Source organism: Cyprinodon tularosa, unplaced genomic scaffold (assembly GCF_016077235.1).
Source record: "Cyprinodon tularosa strain WSP-4 unplaced genomic scaffold, ASM1607723v1 ctg113, whole genome shotgun sequence".
In the NCBI taxonomy this organism is placed as follows: domain Eukaryota; kingdom Metazoa; phylum Chordata; class Actinopteri; order Cyprinodontiformes; family Cyprinodontidae; genus Cyprinodon; species Cyprinodon tularosa.
In genome coordinates this window covers 296,732-315,293 of record NW_024037926.1, presented here as the reverse complement: position 1 = coordinate 315,293, position 18,562 = coordinate 296,732, and the positions used below count along the sequence as shown (strand labels likewise).

At 36.4% G+C, this 18,562-nt stretch overlaps 1 protein-coding gene across 1 annotated transcript in view; it reads right to left on the bottom strand.

Moving 5' to 3' along the window:
• LOC119794391 (astrotactin-2-like) overlaps window positions 1–18,562 on the bottom strand; it is a 425,475-nt gene that overhangs the window by 128,728 nt on the left and 278,185 nt on the right. Inside the window, exons 12-13 of the mRNA XM_038301931.1 lie at window positions 13,478–13,644; window positions 9,286–9,474 (exon numbers count right to left, since the gene is read on the bottom strand). Of these exons, the coding sequence (XP_038157859.1) occupies window positions 9,286–9,474; window positions 13,478–13,644 (356 nt within the window). The remainder of the gene's footprint in view (window positions 1–9,285; window positions 9,475–13,477; window positions 13,645–18,562) is intronic.

The window sequence follows — 18,562 nt, the reverse complement described above, 5'->3', positions numbered from 1 at the left end:
TTTAATAGAGAAATGTAATTTCATAGCCCACAAAATCATCTAATGATGGCTAGTGTAAAGGTAGGCAGATAATGACACCCTCTGCAAGGAGAGTAAGTGACACAACATTATCACTTAAGAGGCTGGGTGTTCGAAAAGAGTCCTATCCAAGTGTATTATTGGAAAGTTTCTAGAAAACTCACTGGAAATACAGTCTGGTTATCTCCATGAAGAGCTATTTTGTTCCAGTTATTCATGCAAAAGCCCTGTCCTCAAATTTGAGTCTATGTTTTGTTGGTTTGGTATTGGTCAAATCATCATACATTTAATAGATGGGTAGGAAGACAAACCGACAGATGTGTATATATGTATATTTTTTTTTTTAGATGTGCAAGATAAATATTTAATCTTTAATGACTAGTAAAGCGTCATTCCATTTTTTGTCGGATTGGTGATGTATTTCCGCCCTAGGACGCAAAAATCTCTGCCCATTGATTCTCGTTAAAAGTTTTACATGCCAAGTTGCTCCTCTGCAATACAAAGGTATAGGGGAACTCTGGGAGCAAGATAGCTGCCCCCCTGAAATGACAGGAAGCGTATTTGCTCACCACCTCCTGCCAGAGCGCAGACTTTTGCGGGTGATTGACAGGTTGAGTCACGGGAGTTGGAGAATTATTGGAGCGAGAGAGAAAAATTATGTAAGAAACGCCCTTTCCAAGACCTGGTTTATCAAGAAGGCTTGGCTAACTGCATGTAGCGGGGCTAACACTTTATCCTGCTTTCCCTGCCTCCTTTTTCAAACGTCAGGATCTGACCCAGCATTAATAAAGACAGGTAGGACTGATTTAGGGCACTTTTTAGAAAAGGCAATGAAGCATGAACAATCTGGGATTCACATGAATAATAACTTAATATTGTGCACTTTTCTAGGTGCTTTTTAGTTTGCATAGTTGCTTTTAAATAAACACATTCTTAGAAAGTAAATAGTTTTATATACAAAAATATAAAGCTGACTAATGGCTTCTCCATTGTGAAACTGGCACATTATTTTTTTAGGTACGTGGAGCAATGTTGGACAATGCAACAACACAGATTTGCCTTCACAAAGCCTCAGAAGAGCAAGATTTATGTACAAAAAGGAAATCTGTACATAAAATCATGTTTTGTTTTTATAAAGTGTTTTTATAATGTTTGTTGTTTTTGGCATTCATATAAATATAATGGTGGGATAACTTAGCATATGTTTGATTGGTTTTTGGTAAACATCTATTTTGAATTTATAGCTCCCCCTGGAGAAAACTCCTAGCCTGGGTGCCATTCCGAACTTAGTCCCACCCACAACGTTTGAGGTCGGGAAGTTCGGTCTAGCATTGCTTAATAGTAGTGCGAGTATGCTCGCACAATATCTGGTGGGCCAATCAAATTGTCAGGGCGGGCTTTATACGATGATGGACAGATGATCAACAGTAACGTAATCAACCACGTGACTAAAGCGCGCATGGGTGACAACAACAATGGCTGCCGCTGGAGAGTTGAGGTGTGTAAATTCTGCTATTAGGTCTGTTCTAGAAGATATTGACAGCAAATTAATTTTAAAAGAGGAACAGAGAAACGTGATCAAGGCTCATCTTCTTATTCTAAGCGTAAAACTGCACGCTTTGACTTTTGTTGACAACAACTATGCGTTGCTTAACATACGTCACGCACTCCGTTGCTCTTATTGGTTCTAGGTCTATCCAATTGAGTGCAGAGGAATTTTTTTTCCCGGTTCGTTCAAAACACGCCCCATAATCACAGCTCTATGGAGCAGTATCAGACTCATATTCTGACTAGAATTGAGTAGGACTATGTCAGGCTAGAAAACTCCACCAGCCGGCCCTTGTATTTATTTATATGTATATATATATATATATATATATATATATATATATATATATATATATATATATATATATACATATATATATATATATATATATATATATATATATATATATATATATATATATATACATATAAATAAATACAAGGGCCGGCTGGTGGAGTTTTCTAGCCTGACATATATATATATAAATATATATATATATATATATATATATATATAAATATATGTATATATAAATATATGTATGTATATATATATATATATATATATATATATATATACACACACTCAGAGAGAGAGAGTCAGAGAGAGAGAGAGCGAGATCAGATTGCTTGTTAACTTGTGAAGCGAATTCAAAACTCTCACTTTCAAAAGCCCAGGTGAGTCCTGGCTTTAGTACAAGTCTCTGCTTTATTTGACCTGGTGTATAGACCTGCAGACTAGAGGCGAAGGAACCACTGGGCTCCCCACTGCTTAAGGGCAAATGGATCAAGACTATCTCTCTCCTGTGGTTAAAATCTCTAAACCATGCCATTCTTTTATGTGTGAAACTGCACCCTGTCAGTGAATCAGGCAGTTCCCAACAGGTTAAATCGTGTGAACCATTAGAAAACATTTGCTTTTTTGTTCTTTTCCTATATTAGACTGTATACATGTCAATCTTGTTTAAAAGATTCTCTGAAGGTAGATGTCAGGGCTTGTTTAGCTTACAGCTCTTGAGATGATCAAAGATAACAATTCCCACTACAGCTCTTTATCCCTATCAATCCTTTATAAGCATCACATTCCTTGACATGTGGCCCTTTGGCACACACTGATACAGAGTAAAGCCAGCTAACTAAAACCATCCAAGTTCTAACTGTTTTCTATCTCAAGTTAAATGTCGACTTATAGTAGCAGACTAACTGAAATAGACAGCTTTTTAATGTCCTAAGAAGCTCATTTTAGTTTGTGTACAATTGTTATTTAAAAAAGCAAATCATATTGCTGCATACAGTAGTTCATAGGTTTACTTTAACTCATGCTTTTGTTAAACCTTGCCATTTAATAGCAAATTACAAAGCAAATTAGATAACTTGATATAGTAAAAACGTTCAATTGAAAAAAAAGTAGATCGGCTTCAGACAGCTTCAATTTAAATTTACAAACAGATTTAATCAAATCTTTAAATATAATATTAATCTAGTTATTTTTCTTGCATGGCATACATTTTTTGTGCAAGAAAACCATCAAAGGAATAAACAAATATAAATAATAAAACAATACATTAGAAATATATGCTTATATTTATAATAATTAAAATTTATATATTTGGAAATATAAAAAAATGTTTTTTTTTTTAATTAAAACTTAACAATACAAACTGAAGAGATTTTTCTTATCTTGTATCTGATGATACCCAAGGCCTAATCTGTGGTTTGAAGCATATTTCTAGGCCAGAGATTCAGTCTCAGTGTTAAAAAAAGGTACAGTATAGCTCCATGAACTCAGGCGAACTGACAGCCTTGGCTGGGCCTAGGACAAAATAGTTAGAAATAGTTCCCACCAAAGACATTCACCATCCCACCCAACAACATATCCCTTAAAAAGAAGCAAAATTTGTAAGTTTCATGATGTTTAGATCTACAAGTGTTTTAAAGGAATAGTACACCCAAAACATGATTAGCCTTCATTTTCTACTCACCCCCATGCTGAACAACACTCTGGAGTACTTTTTTGATATCTCAAATGCATCTGGAGATCTGGGATGCTTCTTGCTGTCTGCTGACATTCAAATAATGGAGGTCTATGGTGCCCGAGGCAGAAAGGTCCATAAAAGTCCACAAAAACGGTGTCAATATTCCTCCATACTGCTCGTCCAATGTACTCAAGTGTCCTGAGTGGGTAGCATCCAGAATTTACTCGAAACGAAGTCATTTAGAATGTTTTTAGAGCATAAACAGTAGTGTATACGATTTCCTGAAAGCGCGCGCGTGCGCGTTCACGACGCTACGGAAGATACCAGATCTCCAGATGCATTTGAGATATCAAAAAAGTACTCCAGAGTGTTGTTCACATGGGGGTGAGTAGAAAATGAAGGCTAATCATGTTTTGGGTGTACTATTCCTTTAAGTTTTTCTTAAAAAACTCCAAAAGGGTGTTATTTATGCAAGATTTTGTGTTTTTGTGCTTCTCTATTTACAGTATGCAGTTTTTGTTTTGCTTTTTTCTTTCCAACAAGGATCTTCTCTAATTCAGAACAAATTTGGTTTCTGCCACTAGTGCCGTGGATTCACATAGAATTTCTATGCATCTGCATGTGGAAGGTCAGGCAGTGAATCCCAAGCAGTGAATCCCACGTGCTGAAGGTGTTCACTGCTCCGCTCTCACCTCATGCTACTGTATAGACCTTAGGTGTTGTCCAACAGCAGCACCGCATGGAGAGAGCAGTGATCGCTAATGTAGGAAAGAGCTGAACTTTTCCGTGAAATCGAAACATGGCAACCAATCAGGAACTGGTTAACAAAGGTAGAAATAAGGAACGCTCTCAAGAGGTTTTTAGGTGGCTTTAAAAAAAGCTGTTTTAATTGAGTCCTAGAAGGACAGCTCATCATCCTCCCTTACCTCCAGCGCATTACCCATTCTATTACTGTCCACGACCCAGCATCAGTGATTTCTGCAGGGGTAGATATACAAGGAAGTCCTGCTGAATTTGACCTGCATCCAGACGCAGGTCTAGATGAAAGAAAGTATTTTTTTCTGTGCTTTTGGGGCTTTTCCAAAAATGATGGTCTCCCAAAGGCGTTTCAAAAGCTGTTTACAGAGAACGCTGTTTCACAATAAATGTGAAATGCCGACAGCAAGAACTTGACAGGGATTGCTATGTGGTTACTAGGGGCAAAGGGAGGGCCAAAGTGAAGGGTCTGGGAGGCTGCCCATTTACTAAATATTAAGACAAAAAATCCTTCCAGCCACTTAATAGAATAGAAAATCCCTTTATTGTCCCAGAATAGAAAAATTAAGGTGTTAACAACAGCAAAAATACTATAGAAAAAATGGACACACAAACATGGACCTTAGAAAAATGTATAAGAATAAGCTGATAGTGAAGATTTAAAACATAACCAATAAAATACTGTGCTGTAAAATATTTTAACAATATTAAAACTGCACCTGGAGAATAAATAACTAATATGCAGATATGGACATTTTTACAGTAACGGATTTTTGAAAATAGCAGCAACATCAGAGATGTGCAAAATGACAGCAGTATGTTGTTCAACTGACAAAGGCATTGACATTGAATAGGTTATATTCAGGAACCACATGTTACGCAATAACTTAATATTAGGAAATGTGCACAGCACAAACGTCTGCTGGGATGGCAACGTTATGGCCGTAATTAAAGTTAATTCTATCTTCAAAACCAAATCAGCACTACTACCCAAATTTGTGTTTCGGTAGTAGCAGTGGCGGCTGCTGGAGTTTTCTCCAGGGGTCTATAACTTCAAAATAAACATATACCAAAAACCAAATGTATACTAAGGTATCACACCAGTATATTTACATGAATCCCAACAACAAAAAAGAGCATATGAAAAATCATACTTAAATTATAACTGTCTTAACCGCTGTTGTGTCAGATCCTGATGTTTCAAAAATGAGGCCTCGCTTCATGCAGCTAGCCACACCTTGTTGCTAGATAACTATATAAACCTGTCATCAGTAGCACTTTATAACAGACGACTGTGATGTCAACTCTGTGGAAGTAGGTGGTGTACAATAAACTTGCCTCAGCTCTGGGCCCTAGGATGATCCTATCTTTTGCACTGAAGACGAGCTACAGTGCATGTAGAACTTTTAACAAGAGTCAATGGCCAAAGATTTTTGTGCCCCCGGGCAGAAATACGTCACCAATCTGACAATCAACGAAACATCTTTACTTGTCATTAAATATGAAATATTTTATGCACATCTAAAAATATATTAATATATTTCTAACTATTATATATATTTTTTTTTCTGTCTTAATTAAGTTTATTAGGTGAGTGGGACGGCGATCTTGATCCCTCTATTGGCCAGCGTCACTCGGCAGTAGTCTCTTTTCAATGAAATGCTCTAGGCCAGAGGTCACGGATTAGTGGACTGCGGTTCGGATCCGGACTCACCTACTGCATGTTGTCCGACTACAGTGTCTAACTTCACTTGTGCCGCTTCTCCTGTTAATATGGTAAAGCCTTCCGGAGCACCCGAGACCAGGCTACACATGATACAAATTAGCCAATGAGCTGTGTCAGTCTGGGTCACTGTGGCAAGCCACTTTTAGACACAGCAGGCAAACCTTTGGCAAACGGGGCGATGAGAAAGAAGGAGGATATGATGAGAAAAAGAAAGAAGATAAAGTGTGGACTTCTGGAAGAACTGCAGTGAACTGTTGAAAGGAAAGTGAAATGGCTTGCTCAAAGATGACCCTGCATATTTTGAGAATGTTTGGCTCAATCTGCTGCTGTGAAGCAGGATTCTCCACCATGAACATAATAAAAAAGAAATATCGATGAAGGATCACGAATGAGCACCTTGATATGTGCTTAAGAATGACTTTGTCGCCATTCAAACCCAGGTTTAAAGACTTGCAGGGCAGCCTAAGCCATGCTCTCATTAAGCCATAAAAAATAAAAAAACGGTCAGTTCAGGTGTTTTATAAAATATGTGAATCAGGGAATTGTTTATATACTAAAATGAACAATTGTTGTTCTCTACTTCAAAAAATACTTTTTTTTTTATTATTATATTTTTTTTTATAATTTTTTATGTAAAAATTCAATGTATAACATGGATGCATAAAAACCTCTGTTTATTTTAGCGTTCAATTCTGTTTAAAGTAACAGAATATAAATTAACAATGTCTCAAATGGTAATGCAATTATTTAAAAACAATTTAAAGGGCATGGCACACAATTTCTTAATTAAAAAATGTATTTATTTTCTATAACTCTGTTGTTTCAGGTGGCTGCATATTGGAGTAGTTCTGCTTGTTCTGTTATCATTTTTAAAATAATTAAATTTCCTTAGTTTGCAGAGTAAGGTTTCTTTTATATGAGTTACATTTTTTTTCTTTAATTGTTTTACCTCTGGTGTTGGCTGCCGTTCATCTGTGAGGAGTTTTTCCAAAATCTTTTGATCTTTGGACATTTGTTAATATACCATAGCAACAGTAACATTTTTCTTTACACCTAGGAGCAGCTCATTAACAACTCAAAGGATGTAAAAATATTTTAACTACATTCACACATCCAAAATGCATTGAAAAAGAGGCACTAAAGGTGCAGAGCTGGAGCAAAGAGATGAGAGTGGTGGAGCGGTGGAGGAAATCAATCTTTATTGCATTTAGCGCATTCATCCATATTTACTTTGTCAGAAACTCCGGAAGACTCAGTTGGAAGCAACAGCCATCCCCTCTATCAAAGACTACCTGACAAACACCACAGATTGTGAGACTGAAGGGTCAAGTGTCTAATGAGGTAGTTACAGTAGTAGCCATTCAAAATTTCCCCACTTTCCTTGATGGGCACTTGTCTGATCCCCCTCAATTCCCTTTTAAACATCAATCTTTGATCTTCTAAAAAGAAGCTTTATCTCCTGATCAGACCCTGTATTTCAGTGAAAGGTCAGAGTCAGAGTTAAAAAAAATTGCATGCTCAGGAGAAGGCCAGTAGCTGGAAGTTGGAGGGGATTTTGCTGGGAGTTGCAGGGAAGTTGGCTGCCATTTAGCTGGCGTTTGACTAGAACGGGCCATTTTGAATGGCTGCTATGGTAGCAGCACAGGGGCACCACAGAGGAAAGTTCTCTCACCATTCCTTTTTACGCTGTACTGTACATCTCTGACTTTGAGAGAAAGACAGAGTCCTGTCTGCACAAACACTGACATGACTTGCAGTTTGATGGGTGCATCAGAGTTGGACAAGAAGCTGATTATAGGGAGCTAGTGAACCACTATGTAAAATGGTGTGTAAAAAAATTATCTGATCATAAAAGTGAGCAAAGGTGATGATTCTAGATGTTATAAAAAAAGGAGAACAAGTTTATTCATATTAACATCATAGGAGAAGAACTGGAGCCGCTAGAGGAATATATACCTTTGCCTTAACCTGGACAGCAAACTTGATTTGATATGCAACTGTGAAGCCATCTACATGGAAATACTACAAGAATACGTTCTAGGACTTCCCTTTGAACCTCTCGACATGAATAATCCTCCATAATATGAGGAAAACTTTAGACTACTCTGAGCATGCTGTTTAGAAGACTGTTAAATGAGAACAGTTTGTTTTCTCCCGGACTGCTGCAAGACAGACCCTATGAGTTACCACAACCTTTCATTTCCCTTTGGGACCAACTCTTTAGAAGTGAATTACAATTAGTAAAGTAGTGTTTTAATTGAAATAAAACTAGATATTTTCCTGTCTGCCTGCCCACCTGCAAAAAAAATTTAGGTGCATTATAAATCAAAGATCAATTAAATCTCTCCCAAAGGCAGCTACTATGCTTTTTATATACCAGGCATTTTAGTGTCAATTCCAATCAATTGTCCCCAAGATATTAATCATTCAAAAAAGGCATTTTTGCAATAAAGTGAATTGTTTTGTTTTTGCCTGATTGTCAAAGACAGATACTGTGGTTTTACAGACATACACCAGTCAGATAATGGTATCAGCTATTATATTTTTAGTAGCAAAATGGTGATACTGTGACCAGAAAGCCAGAACTGATTAAAAGCACAACATGATAACAAGACTGAAAAAACTCACAAAAAAATTTGTGGAATGAAACAGATAGACTGTAGAACAAGTTAAAGATAAAAACCAATGTGAGATATGGTTGGAGCGTATTTTTTCATGTGAATTGCATTCATGCATAGATGGGCCTTCATCATCCTGCTATATCGGGCTTTTTATTATAGACAGCATGCAACTTATCATACTGTGCCAGATCTTCAGGAGGCTGCCAGTTTAAGGAGAACTGCCACAGGATAAGTCTCAATCCTCCGCTCACTCACACTTATCACTGTTCATGCCTCGAAATGCAAGGACAATACCCACATCTGTGCAAGCAGGGATGCAGTAAACCAACAACTCAGATAATGGACTCTTAAAGCTTCTTAAATAAGTAGCAAGAGAAAACTTATTTCTGAATCTAACCTTTTAAGGATAAAAAAAAAAATAATTCTACAGATATGTATTTAGACTGCCAGTATTTTTTGTAAAAAATGTGCTGTTTTAAAAGCTGTTAAGGATTAAAAGAAAGATGATGCAGGACCGAAATAAGGTTAAGGTGAATATATTTTGGAACTTGAACTTGTCAATATAGGTAAAAACACATAAATAAAAATCACACAGCAAATCTTTGTGGTGGTGTCATGTGGGTATGTGAACATAAATTACCGGAAGGTCATTTGGAATATCTGTCCCAAGTTGACTTGCTGCGTTTTGTTGTTGTATCCATGCAGCATCTCACCAAAGAGAGTGTCATTGAAGTGGACATCCTGCCTCGGGCATTTTGGTCCCTCACAGTTCTCTGACTGCAGGAGGCAGGAGCGCCCATCTCCTGCCAGCTTGTACTCCTGCACGCACCTGTGGATGAGGCAGAAGCTGTCAGCACAAAGCAAGATATCTGAACATACACACACAAAAGGTGAAAGGTCTTGTTCTGTACTTTTTTCTTTTTTAACCACTTTCAGGAGATGCAAATAAAAAAAGTACATTGGAGAATGTGAACATATCCAAGTCTGCCTCTATTTTGGCCCCAGAAATAGAGACGCTTTAGAACAAACTGTTTCTTGGATTAATTATAACATGCTGATGAGGCAATCTACTAAAATAGGGTGGTTTGTATGTCATTACAAACCATAAATAACCTATTTAATAAATTACAATAAAAAATGTTGCATTGTACCAGTTAACAACTACTTGTTTCATTATGAGATACAACGCAATCTTCCACTGATTCATTAATAATATGATTGAAATGTACCCTATTTATTAAATTTGTGTTGTTCTAAAATCAACATATTTCGACCAGTCGTGAGATATCCACATACCCGGATGCCTCCACTCCAATACAATCTTGTATATGTTCATATTTTCATATTATTTTCTTTTAAATGTAACAACAACCACCCGTTTCAAATACATTGATTTCATTATCTCTTTATATAAAGATTTTCTGTGAGTATTTTAATGTTGCATTTGGCCTCTTCCTCTTAGGCTATGTCAGAGAGGACTAGTTTACTGTAAATAATATAACCCTAATCCAGCATCTTCACAACAGCCTTTACTTTTTTCTTGGTTTAATATTTACAGTTTCCACTAAATATTATTCTCTGGGACAATAGCCCCATTTACACCACTACCCATTTACATTAAACCGATCTGTGCCGAGTTCGGACCGAGCTTGGATCAGTTAACCATGCCGTGCTCAGTTCCTTACGACCGTTTACACTTCATGCTAGCACAGTTTCTTGCCTCCTAGTGACTATCTAAGGTACTACTTCTCTCTAGGATATAAGGAGGGAATCAAGCAAATCAAGTGCCGCCCGTAACATTCAGGGAAATTTTGTTATAATTGTGATATTTCGTTGTTTGCGGAGAGTCAGGCGAAGAAGGCAGCCTTTGGTGAATTTACTCGACAGAGTCGGCTTTAGGGAATTGGATACAACAGATGATAACCTAATCAGGGCTCATAGATGCAGGAAACAAGGACAGACGTTGAGGTTTCATCACACTGCTAAGCAGGATCATCACTGGAAATTGTGGGGCACCGTAGGGAAGCTAGTATTTTTTATGAATGTCTGAGATGACGCAGTCTGCTCATGTGCTGTTTGTTCACTGAGAACAGAGCCAACTGAACCGCGCCAAGCCCTACTGATGAACCAGTACTAGTTTAGCATGGTTCGGTTGTGTGTGTCATTTACACTTAACACTTATCTTGGTTACCGTGCTTTGAACGATTTCGGCTCGGTTTTAAAAGCGTAGTGTAAATGGGGCCAATGTTTCTTAAGTAGTGCATTAGCTTGATCGGCTGTTTATACTTGGGTATTCTTGGAACAAATGAATATTATGCTTTCAGGGATCTAAAGGTTGTGATGGTCGACCATTATGCCACTAAAATATGGATTTATTCTTTAAACTTTACACTTACTGTCTGTCTTTCTTAAATCCACAGGTGTGCCTTTTTTAAACTTAAATGTTATGAGTGGACCTGTATAAGATTACAAAAATGTGACATTCACACATCTATAAATATGTTGGTGCCATTGTTTAATGAAATAAAACCCACAATGATCACATAAATATCTTGAAACTCACAAAACTATAAATAATCATAATGTCATGCTTCAACAGAATTATTTTAAAAGATTTAAAATCATGAAACTGGATGGTACCCATAGAAAGAATGAAAATAATGTGATTAAAGGGACATGTTTAATAAAGGTGTGTCCATTTATTAGTATCACAGGTGTGTACACTCTTAAAAACATTGACTACAGGTAGTCAATGGGCTCTTTGGTGACTTGGTGCGTACCAAACTCAACATTAACCAGAGGTAGAGAATGACAGAGTTGTTTCAAGAGATTAAAAAGAAAACAATTGGAAAAGCAGGTTAAAGGTAAAGGCAGTAAGACCATCTTCAATCAGCTCTATATTTCTGTGACTACAGTTATACACACTTTTCAGAAATTTAAGATCCATGGCACTGTGGCCAACTTCCCGTGACATGGCCAGAGAAGGAAACTTGATGATAAATCAAAGAGACAGATAATATGAATGGTAGCAAAAGAGCCAATAAAAAAAGTTATTCAGATATCAAAGGTGAACTTTAAGCTCAAGGAACATCAGAGTCAGACTGCACCATCTGTCACTGTTTGAGCCAAGGGGGACTCAATAGGAGACGACTAAGGAGCACACCATTGTTGAAAACAAATCATAAAAAGTGAGATTGAATTATGCCAAACTACATGTTGACAAGCAACAAAGCTTCTGGGAGAATGTCCTATGGACAGATGTGACAAAATTTGAACTTTTTGCCAAGAGATATCTGCTCTATGCTGACAGAAGATAAACATAGGGACTTTGTTATGCTCTGGGGCTGTTCAGCTTCATCTGGCACAGGGTTCCTTGAATATCTACACAGTACAAACAAAACTCTAGGGATTCTGGTGAGAAATGTGCTGCCCAGTGTCAGAGAGCTTTTTCTCATGTCATGGTCTTTCAACAAAATAAAAGCTAAACACTTGCTGACAGGAGCAAAGCCTCATTGATAGTTGAAAGAATCATTTGATTGTAGTGAATGCCTCAAAAGATTGTGAAAAAAAAAAAAAGATGAAGGATACCATAGTTTTTCATGAGTGAACATTGTGGGTTTTTCTCTCATGAAACTACCAACAATTTGATTCATGTGTGTATTTTAGACAATATTTGGTCATTATAGTGTATTTGAAGTTGGAAGAAAAATCATGTAAATTTCAAGATCTTTGAAATGAAAATAATTTTGAAAACTATCTTACCCTTAAATAGTTTGATTAAATAAGAAATGACAAAAAACAAAATATTTTGCTATTAAGATGAAGGGCAGTTGCAATAAAAGAAACATTGTCTACAAGCCACATACAATGGAGTTTTTGCAGATTGTTTTCATATTTACACTTCTAAATGGGTACCAGACTGAGGAACAAATTTTAATTAAATTTTGCCATTAAAACCTAATTAACAAATAAGCAATATTCCCTGTCCGCAGACACACCATTCTGATAGAGCTATGTGAAAAAAATCATTCAGTAATTTAATTTGATAACCTCTATCTTATCATTTGATAAGAGTTAAAAAGCAGCCAGAAAAAGTTAATCAGATGTTTTCGATCAATTATTATTATAAGCCGCTTCTTCCACCTATTGAATATAAACAGATTAAATGCAGTTTGGTGGTCTAAAATATCCAGTACCTAATGTGTTACTTAATACTCTATGAAACCAAGACATATTGTAATGAGGCTCATAAAAGAAAAGCTGGAAAGGAATCTAAACAAAAAAATGGTGTGGAAACTAAAGAAACATCTAAATAAGCAATTGTTTTTTCTCTACAATATTTTTTGAGAGGGACTTTTCTTGTTTAGTAGTGTTCTAGTTCCTGTCCATAGCGTAGTGGAGGTATGCACAGACCAACCACTTATTGGGTCAACCAAGAACTTTTCTCTACATGTGAAACACGAGGCTATTGTCTGACAGCTAAGGCTTTGATTAATCTGATCTATCAATCATATAATTTTTGCAGTGATGCAGTGAAAGTCCAAATCTCTGCCTGACTGAAATCCTGAGGCAAGAACATAAAAAACTTCAATGAATGCATTTACATCTCAATAAACTGACACATTGTAAGAATGATTGGTCCAAAATTTCTTCAAATGTGTAAGAAACTGATAAAGTCATACTAAAGAAAACTGCCTTACAGTTTTGTAATTTTTTGTAACTCAAAATCTACTGAATCTGGGGTGTACCAAGCAATTCCTACGGCTGTATTAAGGAGTATGAAAACTGCTTTTCACTAGCACTGACATTTTCTTAATAGCAGCCATTCTCACCCGCAACACATAAGAACATTGTTGGAAGTAGGGTCATCTTCAAGTGGTACAAGCTGCTGGAGGCACAGCTGTTCACAGCCTCCATTGAAGCCATCCGTGCAGTCAATGCCTCTGGAGTAGTCATAGCAACCCGAGCCATCCTTCATTGGCCTTAGCCCCTCAGGACACTGCAGGAAAATGGATTAGGAGAAAGAAGGAGAAGAGGTGGGAGATATATGATGAGGTAGAGAAGAGGAAAGGATAGATTAGGAACAAGACAGGGAATGGAGAGGCACTGAGGTCAGATTGTGCATTTTAATCAGGACTAGAGGGCAATGACAAGGCAAAGTTGATGTGATAGGAAAACCAAAATAGAAGTTTGATGGAACTAGAAGTTAAATGAAATAATCATAAATAAAACAATGTATTTTAAACAATATAAAAATGGTTGTAATTACATTACTTAAAAAAACTAAACAATTTGCTCTCATAAACACAGCTCAGTTCTCTACTTGCTTGGATAGACACTACTGGCACAGAAATCTGTGTGTTGTTTTTGTTTTTATGCACCAGGAGCAAAACTCAGAGTGTTTTGTTGTTCTCATAAAGCTGACAGAAGGAAAAACAACACAGAAAGCTTAAGTGTTTATCAGAGAGGGGATGGATATTTAGTTTGTCCCCAAACCAAGGAGTGTGACCAATGATGTGAAATTCTTGACTCTGGGAAACTGAGAGAAAATTGTGAAAAAAGTATTTCCCACATTCAGTAAACAAACACTGTTAGTTGCATTTTTATGGGTTTCCAGACAGAACTTTTACTACAACTTGCTATAAAAAAAATTAATAAATTTGCACTAATTAATGAGTATTGAACACATTAACCATGCCAGTGATTGTCGACTGACAGATTAAAAAGCAGTAAGCAGTACCCTTTTTAAATCACATCAGAGTCTAAACCCTGCATAACCTATTAAAAGAAATTAAAACAATGGACCCATTGTTCTGACTCATATTGGCTAATTTACAGAACAGCCACTCATTCCATAAATTATGACTCTGACTTCTTTTTGTCTAAAGACAAACAAATGTCTACTCGACAAACAGACACTCAATTAAAAAACATAATTTTCGTTATTACTTAATTGACTACTTATAATCATTAGGATTTTCTCACCCATCTCAAATCGTACTGCACACATAAAATTGGCTGCTTGTCAGCTGATTGTCAGCTTATGTCCCAGTAAAACACTTAAAGGAGACACTATGTATTACAATGAAAAATCTGTCAACAAAGTAATGATATTGACAGTTTGAAACTATGAGGGTAAAGAGCCGATGGTAAAAAAACTATGAAACTACTTTATATTATTGCAGTGCTTTTAGTTTAGATTACTTTTAATTGCTTAATCGGTAGTACGAGTTTCTTAAATTATTTGTTCAAATACAAAGGCCAACTGAAAAACTAAATAACTGATTTTACTATGTAAATATTCTCCACAGCAAAGTCTAAACTTAACATGTTAAAAATATGTCATGCTGTTGATGCATTCTATACACCTGGGTGTGATATGAGTAACAAAGAACAGTATCAACAAATTCCTATGCAGGTAGTATATACATGTAAAGTCAACAAAACCATAAATAATAAACATGTACACAATATGGATAGTCTTACAATATTTGTGGGTTTTGACTGCTGAAGCTGAATTCAACTGAACAGCTTCCAGCAACTTGGAGAAAAGGTTTAAGTTTTTGTCATTCACGACCTTCTTTAGAGCTGCAGGTGTTGCTGCTGTTTTGTCTTTCTGTAGATAATACATCTGCGGGTTTTAAATTAACTATGTTAGAGACACACTTTGAAGAGTATTGTTTACCCCACTTTCTGACAGCTACTGACTTATCTCTGATTCCTGAAGTTCTTGGTGCATGTGTGGGTTTTGCTGTGAGCATATAATGACTAAAGTTAATGTTATGTGTCAGTGTTGATGTACATTTTACTAAACAAAAAAAAAGAAACTGATGCAACCGTTTATAAAACTGCCAGTGGTCAATCCATTGCGGACTAGCTGAACAAATAGTTTGTACATTCTTAGGGTTTCATTTTATAATTAAAATAATGTTTAATCCAATACATTTTATGTTTAATTATTTATATTTAAATAAAATGTATATTACTATAAAATTCCTTTTGACATTTGAGTCCCATTTTTTTAAATTCATGTGTACAGTCTCTTGCAAAGGTATGAAAAAGCGTTTTATCATTTTAACTACTATTAATGTTGAGACTTTAGAACAGGAAACTATTGTGTTGTGATTATATATTATATTCACACAAAGCAAAGTGTTTTGTGAAGTGCAAAAAATTGGAACATGGCATAGAATTTTGTTTTCTTTTTACATATCTATCTGTATCAAACCCCTTTAACAATGGGAACTAAAAAAAACATATCTCCAACCGAAGGTTTACATGCCAGTATACACATATTAAAACTAAAGCAGAACTCAGAGGATTTTCAGAGCAAAGAATGCCACAAAGACCCAATAATATGTGGAGTATAAGTTTAAACCAAGTAATAATCAACACCCCCTTAGAAGACTTCATCTTTACCTTACCTTTGTGAGTAAAGCCTTACATTTTTGTAACTCAAAATAACTCAACACATAGCCATTAATGTTTAAACTGCTGTCAAAACAATGGTTACAGCCCACAGTAAAGAATTCCAAATTGTGCACTGTTAGCACTTCCACTGCCCTCTGTCATGCAACATATTCTTTTAAAAGGTCTCAGATATGAATGACGACATTTCTTTTTTTTCAGATCCTTACATAAGTTCTGAACCATAGTGAGTCTTATTTAACTGACAATGACCAGCATCAGAATCTTTGAGTGGGATAACACCTGCTCCCCTAACATAAAACTCATCAACATCAAATAATATCAATGTTAATAAGGCCAAGTCAAATCCCAAGCCTGATTTCTATTTCAATCTGAAAAACTTACATGGAAAGAAAAGACAATTAGAAGAATTTAAATGATACAATTACTTTAGTCTTTGGTGCTCTGATCTTGGCAGGAAACATTAGAACTGAATTTTGCTTTGATATGCATAAATAGGAGTAAAGAATAGGAATGTTTCCCCCCAAGCCTGAACCTGGTGGTGGAGTGGCTGGCTAGACAATGTGCTTGAGCTGTATGGAGAGATCCAGTGGACTGCGTGACCATATACCAGTGCTTCACTTGGGGACCAGGAAAGTGGAAGTCCAGCTTGATTAACACCAGATGCATGAACCTGTTCATGATTATCAAGCATGAAGCGACAGTGAAGAGGAAAAACTCCCCTTTGGTAAGAAACCTTTGGTAGAACCAGGCTCAACATCGTGGTCTTCTGCCTGACTGTTTAAAATAAGATAGGGAATGCAATAAGAGTCTGGGAGGAATGACAGTCTGATGAAGCTTTAGCTACGATAATGGAGAAGGGGATGGAGGTGGGTTGAATCAGGGTCATCTGAATCGAAGTCCGACATAGCGCAACCACTGCCTGCACTTTGGGTAGCAGACAGAAATGTGGATGTACAGACCTTTTAAGGTGAACTATGGATGTTGAGTTGCTTTTGTGGTGGTATGGTTCAAAGCTGATTGGCCTCTGTCGGAGGCGGAAATGGTTAAGTAATTGTTTCTTCAACTGAACTTCCGCCTAGGCTTCATTAGACATTTATAGCTAGACTAGAAAAATTATGTTAAGAAATGTCATCTTCTCAATGACTGAGTTGAGTTTCAGTATTTTGCAAAAAATAATTTGTAAAAATTTGGCTATACAAAGTATCAATTTGGACATGGTAGAAAAATACTCCCACGCATGCGTGGGTACCCATGCTAGGCATTGCACATCAGTTGGAAAATTTGGAAAGGACTAATGGAAATATCCTCCATGTTTTAGATGTCACACCTCAGTTGAACGGCTTAACTTACTCACTAAAACACTTTTTTTTCTCATACTGCTGTAGATTTAGGCTGCTGGATGACATAGGAACCACTTTTCATGCTTCTGTTGCATTAAACTTCTACTCTCCAATTCTCCATTATTTGTAGTTCAACCCTTAATTTTATTTTATCCCTACTTTTTCCTAATTAAAGCAACATCATAAACTCTTGCATGGTGTTATATTTAGATGTGACACCATAGTGGAGCAAGCCATAAGCTGGGTTGCTGCTGTAACTAACTCCCATTATTGGTGACAGAGTTAAGCCTGTTTCCAGAGCTTAGTCCTGTTTATCTCCTAGATTTAGCTATGGGCTCAGCTTTTAATATATGAACTGTCTTCCACATCTTTTTTAAATAAAAACCAGAGATCATCTGTTTTACTGTTTCTTTCCTAGTCAGAGCCATCTATGGATCAGTTTATCAGTAACTTTTCTAACATAGAAAATATTATTGGATCAATGCTACTTTGCTCATTTTGTACATTTGTCTCTGTCTCCTTGAATTTCAAGTCAACCTCAGTAGTATGCTGCTTACACTGAGCCTGGTTCTGCTGGATGTTTCCTCCTATTAAAAGGGACATTTTCCTCTCCACTGTTGCTGCATGAATGCTTGGGTAAGGGATTGTTGCAGAGTGAATGGCACAATGCAAACAACTGTCTACTGTTTTCCCATGCTCATTTAGGAGGAGTAAATCCTCCAAAGTCATTGACTCAATATAATCAGCTGTAATCTTAGATAAAAAAAAAACAATCTGTCTATATAATTTAATTAAATTGTGTAAAAATGCCTTTAGGTGACATGTGTTGTGAACTGGTGCTATATGAATAAACTGAAATGAATGTTTGAAATGAAACTGAAATGAATTCAAAACAAATTACACTCTTGTGTTTTTGCGTCGTTGAATTATATCTGTCAAGCATTACTTTATCAACTCCAAATAGGCAGAACAGGGCCCGAAACTACATTTGTTCAGACTTACATTAACTAGCAGAACACTTTAGGCTAGGAACATATAAAGAAAAGTACATTTTCAGAGGGGCACAGATGTAATCTGTTTCACTTAAGCTTAACAAATTATTTTCACAAAAGCATTAAACTTTTATCTCCAGTACCAGATGGTTAG